The 16,746-nt window shown below is 39.8% G+C and overlaps 1 protein-coding gene across 1 annotated transcript in view; it reads right to left on the bottom strand.

Annotated features, from left to right (window-relative positions):
* xrn2 (5'-3' exoribonuclease 2) overlaps positions 1 to 16,746 on the bottom strand; it is a 41,167-nt gene that overhangs the window by 1,002 nt on the left and 23,419 nt on the right. Inside the window, exons 28-30 of the mRNA XM_074684931.1 lie at positions 16,284 to 16,396; positions 4,254 to 4,320; positions 1,427 to 1,622 (exon numbers count right to left, since the gene is read on the bottom strand). Of these exons, the coding sequence (XP_074541032.1) occupies positions 1,427 to 1,622; positions 4,254 to 4,320; positions 16,284 to 16,396 (376 nt within the window). The remainder of the gene's footprint in view (positions 1 to 1,426; positions 1,623 to 4,253; positions 4,321 to 16,283; positions 16,397 to 16,746) is intronic.

The following is a 16,746-nucleotide window of genomic DNA, read 5'->3' as shown; positions in this document are numbered from 1 at the left end:
TCAGATGGTTTCTCTTCTCTGTTCCAAAGTGTTAAGAGCTAAAAGAAGAGACAGAAGAAAGATCCTCTGCAGGGATAATGTAAATATAGTTCAATAAGATTTTAAAAATGCAAACATCAAACATTCACAGAAAGAGAGCTCTTCAAAGGTAAACATGAACATTTCACTTTGAGTTAACATGTAAATAAAATAAGTTTATGAAAATTTCTCAAAGTGCAGCTAAAGATTTTTGTTTTTAAGAACTTTGTTCACATGAAACTAAAGAAATAATTAACCAAAAAAACTAAACATGGGAAGTTGATCTAAAATGTGACACCATGTGGTCCGCACATTACAGAAGAATATTAGTTTGACTAAAATTTGTAATGCATCGTTTCCAGATCCAAAACTCAGATAACAAAGGAGGAGAAGAATTTTGACTTTTTAGGCTGACCTTTGTTTTTAAGTTTTCTTCTTTTTGCAGAGCTGCAAAAAGATTTGCAAAAAACGCCCAAAAAAATCAGACTTTTGAAGTTAAAGGCAGATTTCAAAATATAATCTTAGAATTTAGGAAAAATAAAAAAAAACATTGATACACTAATCTGCCCTCACTTTGACCACTATAAGAAAAGTTAAGATTTTCTTCAGACTTTCTGTCCTCACACTGTTCTTGAATCTTCTTTTGGATTCTGGCTTTGCCCTCAGACTTCTGGAGAAGTATGAAGAAGTATAACTTTTTACACAAAGTTTATTTCTTTTAAAAGGTCAGCATTCTGGAATATTTTTAAAAGAAACTTTATGATTAAAAGTTTTTTTTTCAATTTTTTTCTGAGTGTTGTGGAAAAAGTTGAGCTAAAATGATGTCTATTTCTGATCCTCCTTTGTAGCATGTGGAAGCAATCTGACCAAAGAAGACGGCTGGTTAAAAAAAGATAAAATGTTCATAGGTAAAGTTAAACTTCAAAAGAACTTTGGATAAAAAATATTTATTTTGTCTGATGCACAAAATGATTCTTTATAGAAAAAATCACCTTGATCAAACATCCCAACACAGAAGCTGAAAACATCTTTATCTTCAAACTGTGTATTCTCTACTTTGAAATCCTGAACCAAGATATTTGAAATAAATCTTTAAGTGCCTGAAATGTTTCTTTTGAATTTACAAACAAGTTCCAGCCAAAACTGAAGAAGTAACATGCCAAGTTTTATATTTTTAAGACACAATTTAACACTTTTGCCTCCTGCAATGGTTCCATTGCAAAATAAAAATAACTTAATTCCTCATTATAAATAAAGAGATGATTAAACCTACAAAGAGAGATCTAGTTTAAGGATAATGCAGTTAAAAGTTGTAAAAAAAGACGTCAGACTGAGTAAGAACAGTGCTGCAGACGGTCAGAGCAGAGAGGGTTAAAAACAGACTTTTATTTTGAAGGGACAGGTTTACCTGATGCTGTTGGCCCCGGTTGTCCCGGCGGTCCTGCCAGTCGTCTCTGCGGTGATCGAAGCGCTGCTGGTGGTAGCCACCTGGCCCCGCCCCTCCCTGGCCTCGGTTCAGGTTCTGCTGGTACGCTGAGTGCTGAGACTGCTGGGCCCGGTCCCAGCCGTGACCCCCACCGCCGTAATGCTGCTGCTGCTGCTGCCTGCAAACACACACACACATTCAAACACACACATTGGAACACACACAGGAACATCTGTCAGCCTCTGTTAAGTACACTCCACTGCAAGGTCTCGAATTCACATAGAGATTCTGGGACAGGCCTCAGTCCTGGTCGAGGTTTTGTCTGAAGAGTGTGTGAGGCCTTGGAAGAAGAGGCACCTGGCACTGAACTCAAACATCCAGGAATGTGAGCATGACGCTGAGAGCAAAGAGCCACAGCTACCACCGATTGCTCTCACAGGGTGGAAATAATTTCCCACAGAGCGCTGGGATGGATAGGGACGGTTAACGGCCATTTTAGAGGAGAGGAAGAGAAAAACCTCACAGATATTCAGCTTCAGTTAAAGCTCACACTGCATGAAACTCTTCATCTGACTCCTCTGATTCATCTGTTCTCTGTTACTTTATTCCACAAGAGATTAAATCTGTCTTTCACTATGATCTAAGGAGGAATAAATGAATGTTCTGCTCGTTTTTGGGTCCCTTTCTTTACGTCTTGTGTTATGATGCTGTCTGCAGGAGGATAGCTGCAATGGATGATGTTGATTCAGTTCTTTGTTCAAGATTTTAACACCTTCTTTTAGATATGCACTGACTGATTGGCTGGCTGATATCCTTAATTTTGTGGGGTTGGGGGATCAGGGAACAGTGATCGGCCCATCCCTTCGTATGAAACTGATCTTATATACCTCCAGGAAGGTGTGACAGCCAGCCATTGTTGCTTTTTACTCTGAGACATAAAACTTACAACACTTTATTGGTTAAATTGAAACATAAAGATTTTATTGTTTAACAGGCATTGTTCAATGATTTTCAGTGAAATAACCTTTTTAAAGACTGGTGGTCAGCCAGAAAAGTTGTGATCGGTGCATCCTTACCTTCTTTGAATATTTTCCTACTTTTATTTCACATATACGTCTTGAATAGAGATATTCATCCATGATTAAACCAGTAAAATTTCTCCTAAAGAATCCATCATTTCAAGTCACTTTTCAGGCTGAAATAGTTATTTGATTTGAGACTCTCTGATGACAAAGTCCAACTTTTTCCTCATTTTTAAAATAATTTGTTTAAATGTTTTGCAATATCTTGACTCATGGTAAAACAAACAACATTAAAACACTTTAAAGTTATTTCTACAAACCAGAGCAAACAGTGGATCCTCTGAAAAAGTATAGAAACACAAAAACACAAGTTTGACGGAAGAAGTCAGCCTGAAAAATCTCAGAAATTAAGTCCTAATCAAGCAACGTTAAAAGCTGTTTGATCAAAATTAACATGTTTACTGCAAAATTAGACGACTGTTTACATGGCAAATATCAGCTTTCACCACAACAAGCAAATTTTAGCACGGTTTATTTTGACATAGACGTGCAGAAGTTGATCTTTCTCCTCCTAAATTTAACTCAGGGTTTGATTTTCCTTATCAGCAACAAAAATAAGGACTTTGAAAGTTCGTCTTCAGGCCAAGTCTTGGAGGATTCTTCAGCCCGCGGACCTCCAGGCGACCCCTGACCTCCCTAAAACCCCTCTCGACAGACGTTTATGCAGAAACGAAGCTCTCCAACAGATAAAACCTCCTCTCCTGAGCTGACTTAGCAAAGCTGCACATGAAAGAGCAGCGAGTATGAAATGAACCATATTCACATATGGCCGGGATCTTCCTCATCCTCTGAAATGAGGCGGCTGCATTGCATCGTGGGACCGAGTGAAGAGTCGGCACGCCACGGCCCTCCAAACCTCGCCCGGACAATGTGTCCATGCAGCCCTGATATTAAAAGTCTCTTCTCTGTAACAATGAGGGGAGCTGAGAGTGAGCGCGCAGGCCCCCATCCCTCATTACTGAACCATGTCACACTCAGGACAGAGCCGGACTTAACCGAGCGCTGGAATCCTAATCCCCCCCCTCTCCAAGTTCCTCCTGCATTTCATTTGGTCCGTCCCGAGCAGCTAAAGAAACTGTTTTCAGTCTCTGCTAATAACTACTGACCTGAGGTGACATGCAGCCACAATGGGCCTGAAAAGTTGAACCGGGAACCTGATTAGGACTTTTGGAGAGGTCTGGAGCTGGAATCAAAGCCGGTGTGTGCGGCGCGGGGAGCTGCGCAGCCTCCAACAGCATTAGTGATGCCTCATTAAGTTGCACAAACCTCCTCAAGAGAAATTTGTTTTAGAGCGACGGGGAGAAATCTTAATTCAGCTCCCCTGATGCAGGAAGGCAGAGCGCCACAGTGAACCACGGGAGAGATTTAGATGGAGACGAGCTGCAGCCGGCGCAAACTGGGGCCTTGACATGTTTAATTCAAACTTTGATTGTGAAAAAGAAACAAGCAGAGAGACGAGACAGGAAGGATGTGAGGCTGTTTGATAAAATCACATTCTAACAGCTTAAAGGTATAAAATTAAAGCGTCTGTTGAGCGGTCGATGAAGTCCTTGGCTGACAAAGCAACAAAGACCAAACAGATCCGAGCGAGAAGCAGAAACACCAACGCAGGCTCTTTTCCTGGGTCGGTGTCTAAACCAAACTGCAGCTCATGAGTAAATATAACAGCCAGGAGGACAAACTCCACGTCTCGGCTCAGCAGGAAGCGTTAGAAACAGACGACTCACCTTGGGAAGTGGGGCTGGTGGTGGAAGGGGGGCGGCGCTCCCAGCAAACTGTTGTGCTGCCTGGAATCTGCAGGGAACAAAAGACGACATGTTCACGAGTGCTCCTGACCGCTCAAGTTCTGAGGTTTTCACATACCGAGGAGGAAAGAGGGCGATTGAGTTAAACCTGGACCTGCGTTTGAGCCTCTTTGGCACAAATCAAAGCAAAAGGTGCTTTTATCAGTTTGTTTATTCTCAGGATGCAGAGCTTGATCTATCAACATATTTGACTCAATCATAAAAAGAAACAAACATTTCCACAACGCTAAATTAAGAATCATTCAGTTTTTCTTCACTAATAGCTCGATAAAGGAAACTATTTCCCTCTCAAAGCATCTTATTGTGAGTGTTCTGAAAGAAAGCTTCTAAAAGATGCAGATAAAACTTCAGAGTTTATTATTTAGACCCTTAGACTGATCCTCTTTGGTTCAAAATGAAACCAAATGATTGCTTTCAGCTGTTTGCAAGTCTCAAATATAACACTTGACAAATCAATTAGTGCGGTGCAGATATTTCCTGTGAACATTGAGAGTCCTGTTTTCCAAGTTTAGCTTCTATAGAACTCAAAATGTGAAAGAGATGAACTTAAAATCAGTTTGGTGTGAGATGAAAAAAGTAATTTTTGAACCTCTTCTTTGTTTTCATTAAAGCACATGAATCAATATCAAACATTTGACTGCAAAAGCATCAAAAGTCATCCATTGTTTCTTTAACTACAGTAGCCCCTCAAGTTTTTTTTGAAGATTTCTGACTGAGCCCAAAAAGGATTTTTTTATGCAAGAACTGCACTTTAAGAAGTTTCCTTTGAGAGTAAATAATCTGAAGTTTAAGTGTTTTTGGGGCCTGCACTAACGTGTATGTTTTTTTCTGGTTTGTATCACTTTAGGATCTTAACAGGGTGATAATGAAGGAACACCTTAACATTTAAAGTGCCTTGTCTCAGTTATCTGGTTCAAATAAAGATAAAAACAGCTGTAAAATAATCAATATAAAGTTTAGGGGCTAAGAGTTAAAATTATTTTGACATTAGCTTGACTTTTTTTATGTGACTGCAACTCCAAAATGAACCCTGAATGTTCTTCTGCTGCTGTTCTTTAGTGTATTTCCAAACTCTTGCACCTAAATCAGTTTTTAAGCTTCTCTTAAAAAGACAAAATGTTTCACTTTTGCAGCATCAGGTCAGCTCCTTTGAGTGAAACCAGAGGTTATTTTGAGCTTTATCAAACAAAATTTAAAAAGAAAACACATTTTACGTTAACACTTGTGCTAAATCCAAAGGTTGTTTTCCACTCCACTTTCCACTAGTTTTTTTGTGTATTTCCAAGCTCAAACATATAGTGCCCACCAGGACTCTAAAAAAAGAAAGATTAGTTGAGTTGGACTGAATTAAAATCAGGAAATGAAGTTTTGTTGACAAAAATCCCTCAACAACCTCAAACTGACAAGATTTCTTTGAGCTCATACAGGACAACTTAAAATCCTGAGGTGGTTTTTGCTTTGATTCATGAAAGTAATCTCAGGTTTTTATTAACTTTCTAATCGTTATCAACTTGTAAATCTTTTGAAAGCCTTGCAGGACGTTTAGAAAGGATAAATTTCACATTTACATAATTTTCAATTTAATTTTCAGGGTCACATGATACTGGAATTAATAACTGTCCTTCTACAGCATGAAATGAAACCAAAAGCTATTTTCTGATGTTTGATTTCTTTGTATATTCTCAAACTTCATCATATAATCAACAGAAACACTTTTTTGAGATGGTAAAAACAATGAAATATTTAATATTTTTATTACTGTGAGTCAAATTTTGCTAATTAAACCCCAGAGAATATCAGCTTTAATCACACTGATGATTCACATTAAAGCCTCATTGTTAACAGAACCATAATAAAAACTGAATGTTACATTTCATTAAAGAAAAGAAGAAACATTTTACAAAACTGCATTGTGAGTTTTCTTTTGTGTGTTTAAATGTGATTTAACCTCAAGCTAAATCTCAAGTTCGATAGTTTAGATGTTATAACCACAGGATTTGCATTGGAGCCTCTTGAATGAGCTGAACAGGATGATCAATTAAGGATTAACATCAAACATGGTGAACAGAAAGCAGGAAATGTTTTTGTCAAGGTGGTTTTTCTGGACAAATCTTGAAAAATCTGATGTTTGATTGTTTAGAGATCTGAACTTTGGAGGTTTGATGTAAAAAATTGAGATAAATAAAAGTGACAAAGCAGCTTCAATTTGAGTTAAAGGAGATCAAGAACGGAGAAAAACACGCACAGTCTCCTGGTGTTGTGGCTGCAGGATAAACTGTTGTCAGGATGAATGTGAGCTGTGTTGGAGGTTGGAGGCAGAGCGGCAGACAAGGCAGAGCCACATTTGCATTTTTTGTTCGGGAAAATGAAATAAGCATTCAGCCGGCAGCATTGTGGACGCCTCAAGTACCCTGGTTCCATCGCTGCGAGCCCTTCACAAAGACACACTTATAAAAAAAAAAAAAAAAAAAAAGAGGAGCTAACGGCTTCTTCCAGATTCACTGTTGCCAAGGCGATGACCAGCTGCGAGCCGTGGACTTGTTTGTTTATCGGGGCCGGCCGGCTGAGTGGATCGGCTCAGGGCAGGTGAAGGGGGCCACGGTAAAAAAAAAAAAAAAAAAAAAAAGACCCTGATAGACTCACATTTACAAAGCTGGGAGGGGGCTGGAGTTAACGCTGAGGGTCTGGACTGATACGAGGGGACAGCAGCCGATACTGACGGAGGATAAGAGAGCGACTATCAGGCTGTGTCATGTGACTGTTTAATAAAACTGAATAATTTTACATCACTGACTCACTCATTGTTTCCATCATCAAAGGAGGCCTCTCAAACGTCCTCTGACACGTGAACTGATGGTCACTGATTGTTCTTTTTTTAAAACCTGGACTCAGATCCTGATATACTTGAAGGGTTTACATTTGAAAAAATCACAATTCTCATGCTTTAAAATATTTTGAGTTTTACAACAAACATAAATCTGTATTCTCTTTCCTCCCATTCTTCTCTCATTAGACTCTCAGGACATGGCTAGTGTTTCCTAAAGCCTCCGTCTTGTTAGAGGAGGTTTTTAGTTGATTAACTTTGCCAATGAACGTGTTTAGACCCTTCAGTGCTTCACACAGGAAGCATGTTGACTCAAGGCGGCTATGTCGCTGTATTACTGTGAGCTGCACTGATTTCAGCCATAAGGAACAGAAAAATGATCAATCGTGGTCTATACTCACGTTGCATCAGCTAAATTTATGTTGAAATCATAAAAAAAATACAGCATAGAAACACTTCTGGAAAGTGTTTCAAAGCAAAAAGCCTGATCTTGTTTTCTCTGTGCAGTGATTCCTTGTTTTCACACAATGCTCTTATTTTGAAATTCAGCTCAGGACAGGTACTTGGAAAAAGACACACCTTGTATTGCTCTTTTATTGCCTGCAGGGAACTTACTTTGGATAAAACATCTTGTTATGAACTTTTCTGATCAGACCAACTAACAAAATCTGTATTACATCCAAATTTATCTTCTGACACTATCAAAAGGTATAAAGGGGTGCCAGTATGGACTAGCTGTTTAAGTCACATGGCCAACAAGGCTAGCTAGCCCTCGTTTATTCCTGGATTTCATTCCCCACTCTCACCCTTTTTCTGGCTCTGTCCAGTGTCCTGTTCTGTCTAAAAGAAGGCCCAATAATAATTTTAAAATGTAGAAAAATCTTTTCTCTTGTCTGTCCTGTCTTGATCAACAGATGGCACCCACTGAGATCTCAGACGTACGTTTGGACCCTGGCAGCAGGCTGACAAATATGAGGGTGGTAAAGATAGTTTTTTGTTGTTTGCACAGCAGTGGTGCAAACAAATGCATGTAAAGTTTGTATTTACTCAACCTTGGATGGTTTTATTCAGTCAGTTACGTGTTACTCTTCCACATTTACATCACCATAAACCCTTTGTGAGTTGAAAAGTTGCACAGTTAATCAAACTGAATGAGTAATAGTGCAAAAAAAAACCCCAAGGTGATATGGTTGGAGATAATCAATATGAACTGTCAGAGTAACAGAAGATTACGGCTGCAAAACCTGAAGCCTTAGGCAGCAGGAAGAGCGAGGTTGTTATGAAGGTGATCACCACAGCCCGCTTGCTCGCTTGCAGTTCATTCTCATGAATATTCCCCGCAGTGCCTTCAACATCATCTCACTGCGAGAGGAATACGTCTGGGTGGACGCTTTAATCTCTGGTATATGTTCACACATGCAGCCTGAACTCAAGATTTTGTAGTAATGTGCATGTGTGAATACAGCCAAAGAAAGAACGTCTAATAACAGGCAATTCAGCTTTTTATCCCAGATTTTTGAGACTTTCATGAACAAATTCAGACTTTCAAACTTTATACAAAAGTGAAACAGTATGTTTGTGGCCTGATAACCTAGAGACGTAAAGGGAAGTAAATATTCCCCCAGTTCTGTGCTGACCGCTGCAAAAAGTAGTAAAAAGACACAATTAGCAGCCAGCAGGCAGACTGCTGTCGGCGCATTATCATTTTGGTTTGTCATTCAGTTTTCATGTTTGATTATCTCCTCCACCAACAAACTTTAAGTGGACCACCCAGCCAGGCTCCAATTATAACTCCACAACACTCTGCTTCTCTTTCCCCACGCCTCAAAAGAGAGAATTACAAGTGGACACCTGTCAATCTCCTTAATTAACAATGATCTGAAAGTGTATAGACCTCCAGTCTGCGCCGCACAAAAGCCAACAAAGGATTACGCTTTAAATCCTTAAAACATGCGGTGTCCACTGTATTAATGCCCGGATTACAACCGTGCTAAACAACTAAACGTCTCTCTCCGCCTTCTTTTCAATTAGTTCAGCGACTATTTGACTCAGCTCACGTCCAGCCGGTTCAGGACCCGTCACAGACACAGGACAGTAACTTTTCTGTGCAAGGACAAAGACGACAGACGGGCACACAAAACTTCAATAGCTTACCAAAAAAAAGCTTTGAGGGGGGGGCTGAAGGAAAGTTTTACCTGTTTTATAGCCAAGAATTCAGGGGTCTTGAATTCATTTTAACATTTTCCTAACTGGTGACTGTTTAAAACCCACTTTCAGCACAAATACAAAGAACGTCTACCTCTCTTTGGAGTGAAATACCCAAAACATTCAATGGAACTCAACTTTAATCAAATCAGTACGATATCATAGAGCTTAAAGATCATCATTCAAATCATATCATGTGAAAGAGATCCATAAATCACAAAAATGTGCAACACATTAACTATGTTCCACTCAGCTCCAAGCCTTTCATGATAAAAATCAAGTCCCTAATTACTCCGTCCTTGGATTCATTCATGCAGGGAGACGACATTCGTAGAATGATTTAATGATATTAAACGTGTGATTGTGAGCTGACTGAGACGTGATGGTCGTGAATATTGAGTTATTGTCAGCTCCTTTAAATGCCTTCCTCTCTAAAGGTTTGTGTTTAAGTGTGATCTGATCTCAGCCAGCAGAGTTTCAAAAGAAGTTTGAAAGCAGACATAATTTTAAAGCAAATTTGAGGATGAGTAAAAAGAGGACGACTGTTAAGAAGTTTTAAGATGTTCGAAAAGGCATTATCAAATCTTTTTTGGCATTAGAGGAAAGTTTTGTATGAACACAGAAAGTAAAAAGAGTAAAAAGAAATTTCTCCAAGGCCAGGTGTGTCTGGTGGCTCCTTGTAGCTGAAGGTGGTTTTGTGGTTGGTGTGAGCAGCTATTGTGTGTGCGCTTGTTATTCTCAAGTGGCGGTGGAGTTTGGAGGCTTATCAGCTGCTGGGTGAATCTGTTACTTTGCTGCCCTGGGTAAAATTTGGTGTCAAGACAATAATGGCCACCAGCAGAGATTCCCCAGCTGGTTATTAAACACCAGCTGGTCCGGCAGCGGTGCACAAAGCCCCACAGCACGGTTCAGAGGCAGTGTGTTGACACATCACTGCAGGAGGTAGCAGCGTCGTCAAAGGGGGAAGTTAACTTTGGTTTCAACCCTCTTCAGAGCGCATCACACAGCCCAATCACACAGGACCCTTTCCTCCTCCTCCTCCTGGTCCTCTACGGTGCTTTTATCAGAGGGGGCCACTGTGTCCAGCAGAGCCACTCCACAGTCTCATTACCAGCCCAGGTCCCCCACAACACTAATCAGGAACCCCCCCAAAGCCTGCAGCAAAGCCTGCAGTGATTACAGGCTGAGCAGCTCTGACAGAGAGAGGCCTCTGCACAAAGGCGAGCACCGGCCTCCTGCTGCAGGATCAGGATCAGGTCCACTTGTCTGGATAATCACATTCCAAGGGACGAGCACATTATAGCTGGACAAGGATCAGTACAGGTTATCAACATTTGAAAGGAGCCAAAAAATGCACTGACCAATTCTGATATATCTTTGTCACGAACAAGTTCATCAGCATAAAAATCAGCTTCATAAAGAGTCTGGAAACCAAGCAGTGCAAAGAGTGAGCATCTCTCCTCTGCAAGACTCAATCAAGTGGCAACCTAAAAATATGAGACAATGTGAAAGTGCTAAAATCTGCTGTTTCTTGAGTGTCCGCTTGAGGCTGGCTCCTGAAGTACCGGAAGTCACATACACACCAAACCAACCAAAAAAAAACAGTTTCTGGTTCAAAAAACGTCTCCTGTCTGAATCGTCAATTTGACCGACAGGCACCCTATAGCTGCGCACGAAGCCCTCACCACTACCAATGTGGCTGCGATAGCCAATATGCTTCATTTTCCGTTTCAGAAACAGACGGGTGACGTTGGGGACACTACATCAATGTTTTATGAAGTCTATGGATTAAATTCAATCACAAGTCACAGCGATGATTTATGTATAAAATCACAGAGAAGTGATTCAAACCCGGAGGATCCAGTAGTCGATACTGACGGAGGATAAGAGAGCGGCTATCAGGCTGTGTCATATGACTGTGTAATGAAACGGAAGGATTTTACACTACTGACTGACTCATTGTTTCAATCATCAAAGGAGCCCTCTCAAATGATGGTCACTAATGTATCATTTTTAAAAACCTGGACTCAAGTCTTTCCATTAAGTTTATAAATAAATTTAGAAATCTGTCTTTCCTATTTCCCCTTTGGAGTCACTGATTATCTCTACAGACATCAAATAAATCAACTCATCAGTGCAGACTTTCAGGAAACATTCGTAACGACATCTGAAGACTGATCTCTGTTTCTGAAAAGCTCCTGCAAAGAGATTTGTGCTTATTTGTTAATATAATCAATACTATGACACCAAATCATTGCCAATGAATGTGTTTTTGAAAGATATGGAACACTTCCTCCCAGCAGTCTGGTTTGGTTAGGAGCTAGACCCCTTTGTGCTCACACACTAAGTGTGTTGGCTGCAAGACAGCTATGTAACAGCTTTCTTACTGCTAGCTGCAAAAAGCTAAGTCATCAAACATGGAAAAATGATCTATCATGGTTTATATTTGCTCCACTTTCCGAGAGCTGATTGGTTCAGTCTGGCACCCATACGAAAGGGTTCCAAAAAGTGGGACGGCTCACGTTGGTTACTTGGGGATCAATGCTGGGATAAGTCAGTGGAAACGCCAAAAAATGCATGCCGTACCGAGATGAACTGAACTGGACTGCTTGGTGGAAAAGCTGCTTTTAACACCACACTAGGGCTGGGGGATATATCGAGTATACTCGATGTATCGCAGGCTTTTGCAAGTGAGATGTATAAAATGGCTATATCGCAGTAAGTAATATTATCTCCAACTTTAGTTCATAATGTAATGTGATGTTATATAACATAACATAATATAATATAATATAATATAATATAATATAATATAATATAATATAATATAATATAATATAATATAATATAATATAATATAATCAGCAAGTTGAATAAATATGAATGAATTATTTTACTGGAACTAAAAACATGTAACTACATAAAGTTTGGTTTAAAGGTTTGCTAAACTTAACCTGAATGTGATTTCCCCTTTTTGCATTTAAATTTTAAAAATCCAACTAAAAGGTCTGCTTGAATCCTTATATTGATGTCATTTTATGCATGAAAGGGTTGGATATAACATTAATATAGTGATTTAGAGGAGAAATCAAAATATTGAGATATATATCGTGTATCGAGATATAGCCTACAAATATAGAGATATTGGATTTTGTCCATATCGTGCAGCCCTAAACCACACCTATGCTTTAAATGGACTGCGAACCCAGTGTGATTGTAAACTTGACCCTATTCATTATCTGACACCAAGACATCAAGTGAGTAGTAGAGGTAGACACAGGCTTGAGACCATCAAAGATATCAGAAGCTTTGCTGGACTACAAGTGCTATCAAGACCACAAACTCAATAGAAACTACAGAGCTGGACAGAAACAACAGAAAGTGCAGTCCAGTTTTGTCAACATTACAGCTCTATCTGAGCCTAACTTTGTGTATCTGATGAGATATGGGCCTGCTAAGTAAATGACCTTTGTAAAAAAAAAAAAAAAAAAAAAAAAAAAAAAAAAAAAAGCCTCCTTCATTGACTTTACCTTGCTTGCAGCCAGGCCCAAGTTGCCTCAAGTTGTTTGGTGCAATTTAAGGGTTTCTTCAGAGAGCATACAAAGGTCAGGCTAGCAAAGTTTTCCCTCAACATCAGTGACACTTGCAGTAGATGTTAATAGTCACCTGCCAACCCCACACACACACACACACACACACACACACACACACACGCACACACGCACACACGCACACACACACACACACACACACATTCTGGTCCTGCCCAAACCTCACTCATTTCTGGTGCCAAATTTCTGACACACTTGCAATGGTGCTTGACATGCAACTTGACCCTGAAGCTCTTGCAGCCTTGTTTGGTGTTCCTTCTTTAACAACACCTGGCTTCCCATCAACAAAACGTTGTGTACTGGCCTTTTCAACCTCACGAGAAAGACATCTTCGATTTAAATGGAAGCATGACCCCGTTCACACAATAGTTGGTTGAGGGAGGTGCTAAATCATATCAAATTAAAAAAGATGAGTTTCTTACTCATAGGATCTAGTAAAGAACATCTAGCAAGAACTATCATTCACATAGAAAGCATGCTAATTATTATATCCAACTGTGTTTAAAAAAACTCAATAAAAAAATTTGAGAAAGAGAAACTACAGTGAGTGCAAAGGAAATAATTATTATTCTCTTGATTTTTACAGATTTGTTGTTTCATCTTTGTCAGCCACCTTCAAAGAATGGAGACTAAGATGTGGCCCAGGTCAGTTTGTGTTGAAGGAGAATCTTGCATCCTGATACAATGTGATGTTATTACTCTTAAATCGCAGTAAATGCAGAGATCTCTGTGTTTTTAAGTTGTATAAAGACCACCGTGTCCCTTTCCTGAGGCAGGAAAACTCTGAGCATGTGATGATCATCTCTCAGAGAAGAAATTAAAGGTTTGGACCTTTAAACTGATAACAATCATCAGAAGTTTGATTTTAGAGCAGACATCAGATTGGTACTTCATATAATAATAAATCTGATGTAACAAAAATCACCCAGAAGCAGGCTTAGAGTTAAAAACAATCCATGCCAAACATTCATAAATCCACCCATCAGTGCAAGTAATAATTCTCCAACTGATGGAGGGGAAAAAAAACCTAGAGTGAAATAAAAAAAAGACTGTCCTGGTGCACTAATTGCCAAGTTTAACATTAAGAACGAGCAGCAGAGGCCAGGGGAGGTGCTGCCGCGATCCGGAGGAGCCAAAAACCCCCATTTGCATCAAGTGCCACCAGAATAGTAGCAACTCCCCCGCACGCCATCAGTGGGCAGATGAGATTATTCATCTACTTGCAAATTGGCACATCAAAGTCAAACTGGAGGAGAGCTGGCAGAGGACCATGGGGCCGAGGCCGGGGCGAGCGCACGGCGTGATTAGGAGCCGGGGAAGAGATTCAGCCTCCATATGTGACGAGCCCTTCAACCGACTCACACATGATGAACAAAATGCAGAGATTTAATTACGAGTTCCTCAAAGAGCTGCAGTGTGACAGCTGCATATACAACGTGTACCACTGTGACAGAGAGAGATCAGATCCCCACGTCTGTTACCTTCAGGACAAACTGCATTGTGTAAGCGTCTTCACATTAACATGCAGGTTCAGAGCTCTGGCTCAAGGACCAGGGCAGGACTGCTGATAGGAGGGAGAGACATAGAGGGAGAGGATGGATACTGGGCTCATGTTTAACAGAATCCTTTGTGCTGCAGATCCATAGCTCATGGCTTTAAACTCCAGCAGAAGAAGTCTGCATGCAGAGAAGCAGAAAAATCCACCTAAACTTTAAGACTTCTCTTACAAACCACTCTCATTTATAAAAGTGTAAACAAGTTGCCAAGCAATGTCAGCTCATAGAAGAAAAGGATCCTTTTAGATTAACTACAGGCCACACTGGAAGCTCAGAAACATTGTTCGTAACTCTGACGGATTATGTCCCCAGCCGATCTGAGCTAAAGGGTCTGTTTTGGATCTTTCAAAAGAGGAAAAGACGCACAATTCAACATTTTACCTTGCTTTAACGCACAAATGATTAGGACAGATGCCAGCTTTCAGATTCTGAACCAACCTTAAGAAGTCTGGAATATGCTGCCTGTTACTCCTCTTTAAAAATACATCTGCAGGGTTAATGCACAGCTCAGCGATGGTGTGGGTATGTTTTGGTACTCGTACGTAAATGGACAGTACTACAGGAAGCTAATGCTCCTCAAAAATAAAATGTGTGGAAACCTGCAGGATGGGGTCTTGTTAGCTGACTTAATAGGTGACAAAAGCTTACATTGTAAAGGATGAGTCTGTATTATGAGTATTGTGCAAAGGTCAAACATGTCAACAACAAAAATACTACCAGGAAAAAGCATGTCACCTCCACAATTTCCCACTAAATACGGTAAAAGTCTTGACACACTTAGACTTCACTGTGACTGTGAACAACTCCAAGTGGCTGCTCTTCTTTATTCTAGGGTGTTTTTGATCTCAACGTTTTCAGACACTTTCATGAAGATTTCTTGTTTAGAGTTATTGTTCTCTATCCTCACAGTATAAAACATTTTCATCAGTTTTTTCATTTTAGTGGCAGCACCCTGTGTCCATGCCTGTCCGACCCCTTGAACTCACCAATGCTGTAAATGAAGTCCCTTCCTCCCTGTTTCTGAAGATTTCCATTAATAAATAATGATATGACAAAAGTATGTCACCTCATTTATTTTCTTCAAAGCCTATGTTAAAGAGGATAATTTGACAGGAGTTTATTGAACAGTAGAAAGCAGGGAATTGTTTGAATATATTTGATTGGTGCTCTTGGGCCATCCTCTCCGTACGAGCTTAACAATGACCATTCTTTTCACCAGAGGTGGACTAATTCAACAAAAAGGAACAAAAGAGAAGTTCCTCAGAATTTAATGAGGTTTCTATAATAGGTAGGGTCATAGCAATAGAGAGCTTGATAATGTAACACAGGGCCATAGCTCTGAATTCAACATTTCAGAGAATTCTATTGTTGATGCATGAATGACCTTGGAAATGAAAGTTTACCAAAGTCCACTTTTGGGAAACTTTAACCTGCTTTAAGTTCTTATTGATGAGATTCACAGAATTTCTTCTATAAGTCTGTGGACCTGACACTGATCAAGAGTTTGACCATGAGAGTAGACTGTGTTTCTAAAAACTGCTTGATTTTTTTAAAACTACTTTGAGAGTGTGCAACAAAAACAGGAGAGAAAAGTTTTAATGTCTTAACTTTCTAAACTCTGAACATAATTTTCTATATTCTGATTTCTTGGACTTTGTATTATCTAATTGATACATAAATTAATTGCAGAGACGTGGATGTTTTAATGTGCCTTGATTCAGAGCCAAAGTGTTTGTGTGAGCTTGTGACGTCTTACGTTGGAACGACTGGTGTCCTCCGTGCTGACGGTAGTTTCCCTGTTGGTAGCTGTTTGGTGGCGGGGCGTTACTGTACTGTCCTCCACCGTGCTGGTTTCTGTTCATACTGTGACTGGAGGAAGAGAAGAAGTTGTATTTATATACTTGTACAATCACGCTCATCTCCAGTCGAATAGTAGGATGTTGATAATTGATGGCAAAAAAAAAATGCAAACAGCTGAAATTCACATGCTTTTCCCCCCCTTGTGTGTTCTATTTCTGCAGTGAAGTGTAAGACTGTCTTCATATTAAAGACTTTGTCACTGTCAGCACTGAAGAGTAAATAATTTGAAATCAAAGAAGCAAAAAGATCCATGTCATTATTATTTTCCCCCAGTCTCTGAGCACCTGCCTGTTTGGCCCCATCAAAGCACATAACTGCCTGAATTACTGAATTAATGTCGTAGTTTAGTCTGAAACTGG

Source organism: Halichoeres trimaculatus, unplaced genomic scaffold (assembly GCF_033239565.1).
Source record: "Halichoeres trimaculatus isolate MK-OKI-2021-1 unplaced genomic scaffold, fHalTri1.1 fHalTri1_scaffold_13, whole genome shotgun sequence".
Taxonomy (NCBI): domain Eukaryota; kingdom Metazoa; phylum Chordata; class Actinopteri; order Labriformes; family Labridae; genus Halichoeres; species Halichoeres trimaculatus.
The sequence above is the reverse complement of the archived record's forward strand: the minus strand, read 5'-3'. Positions and strand labels throughout refer to the sequence as shown.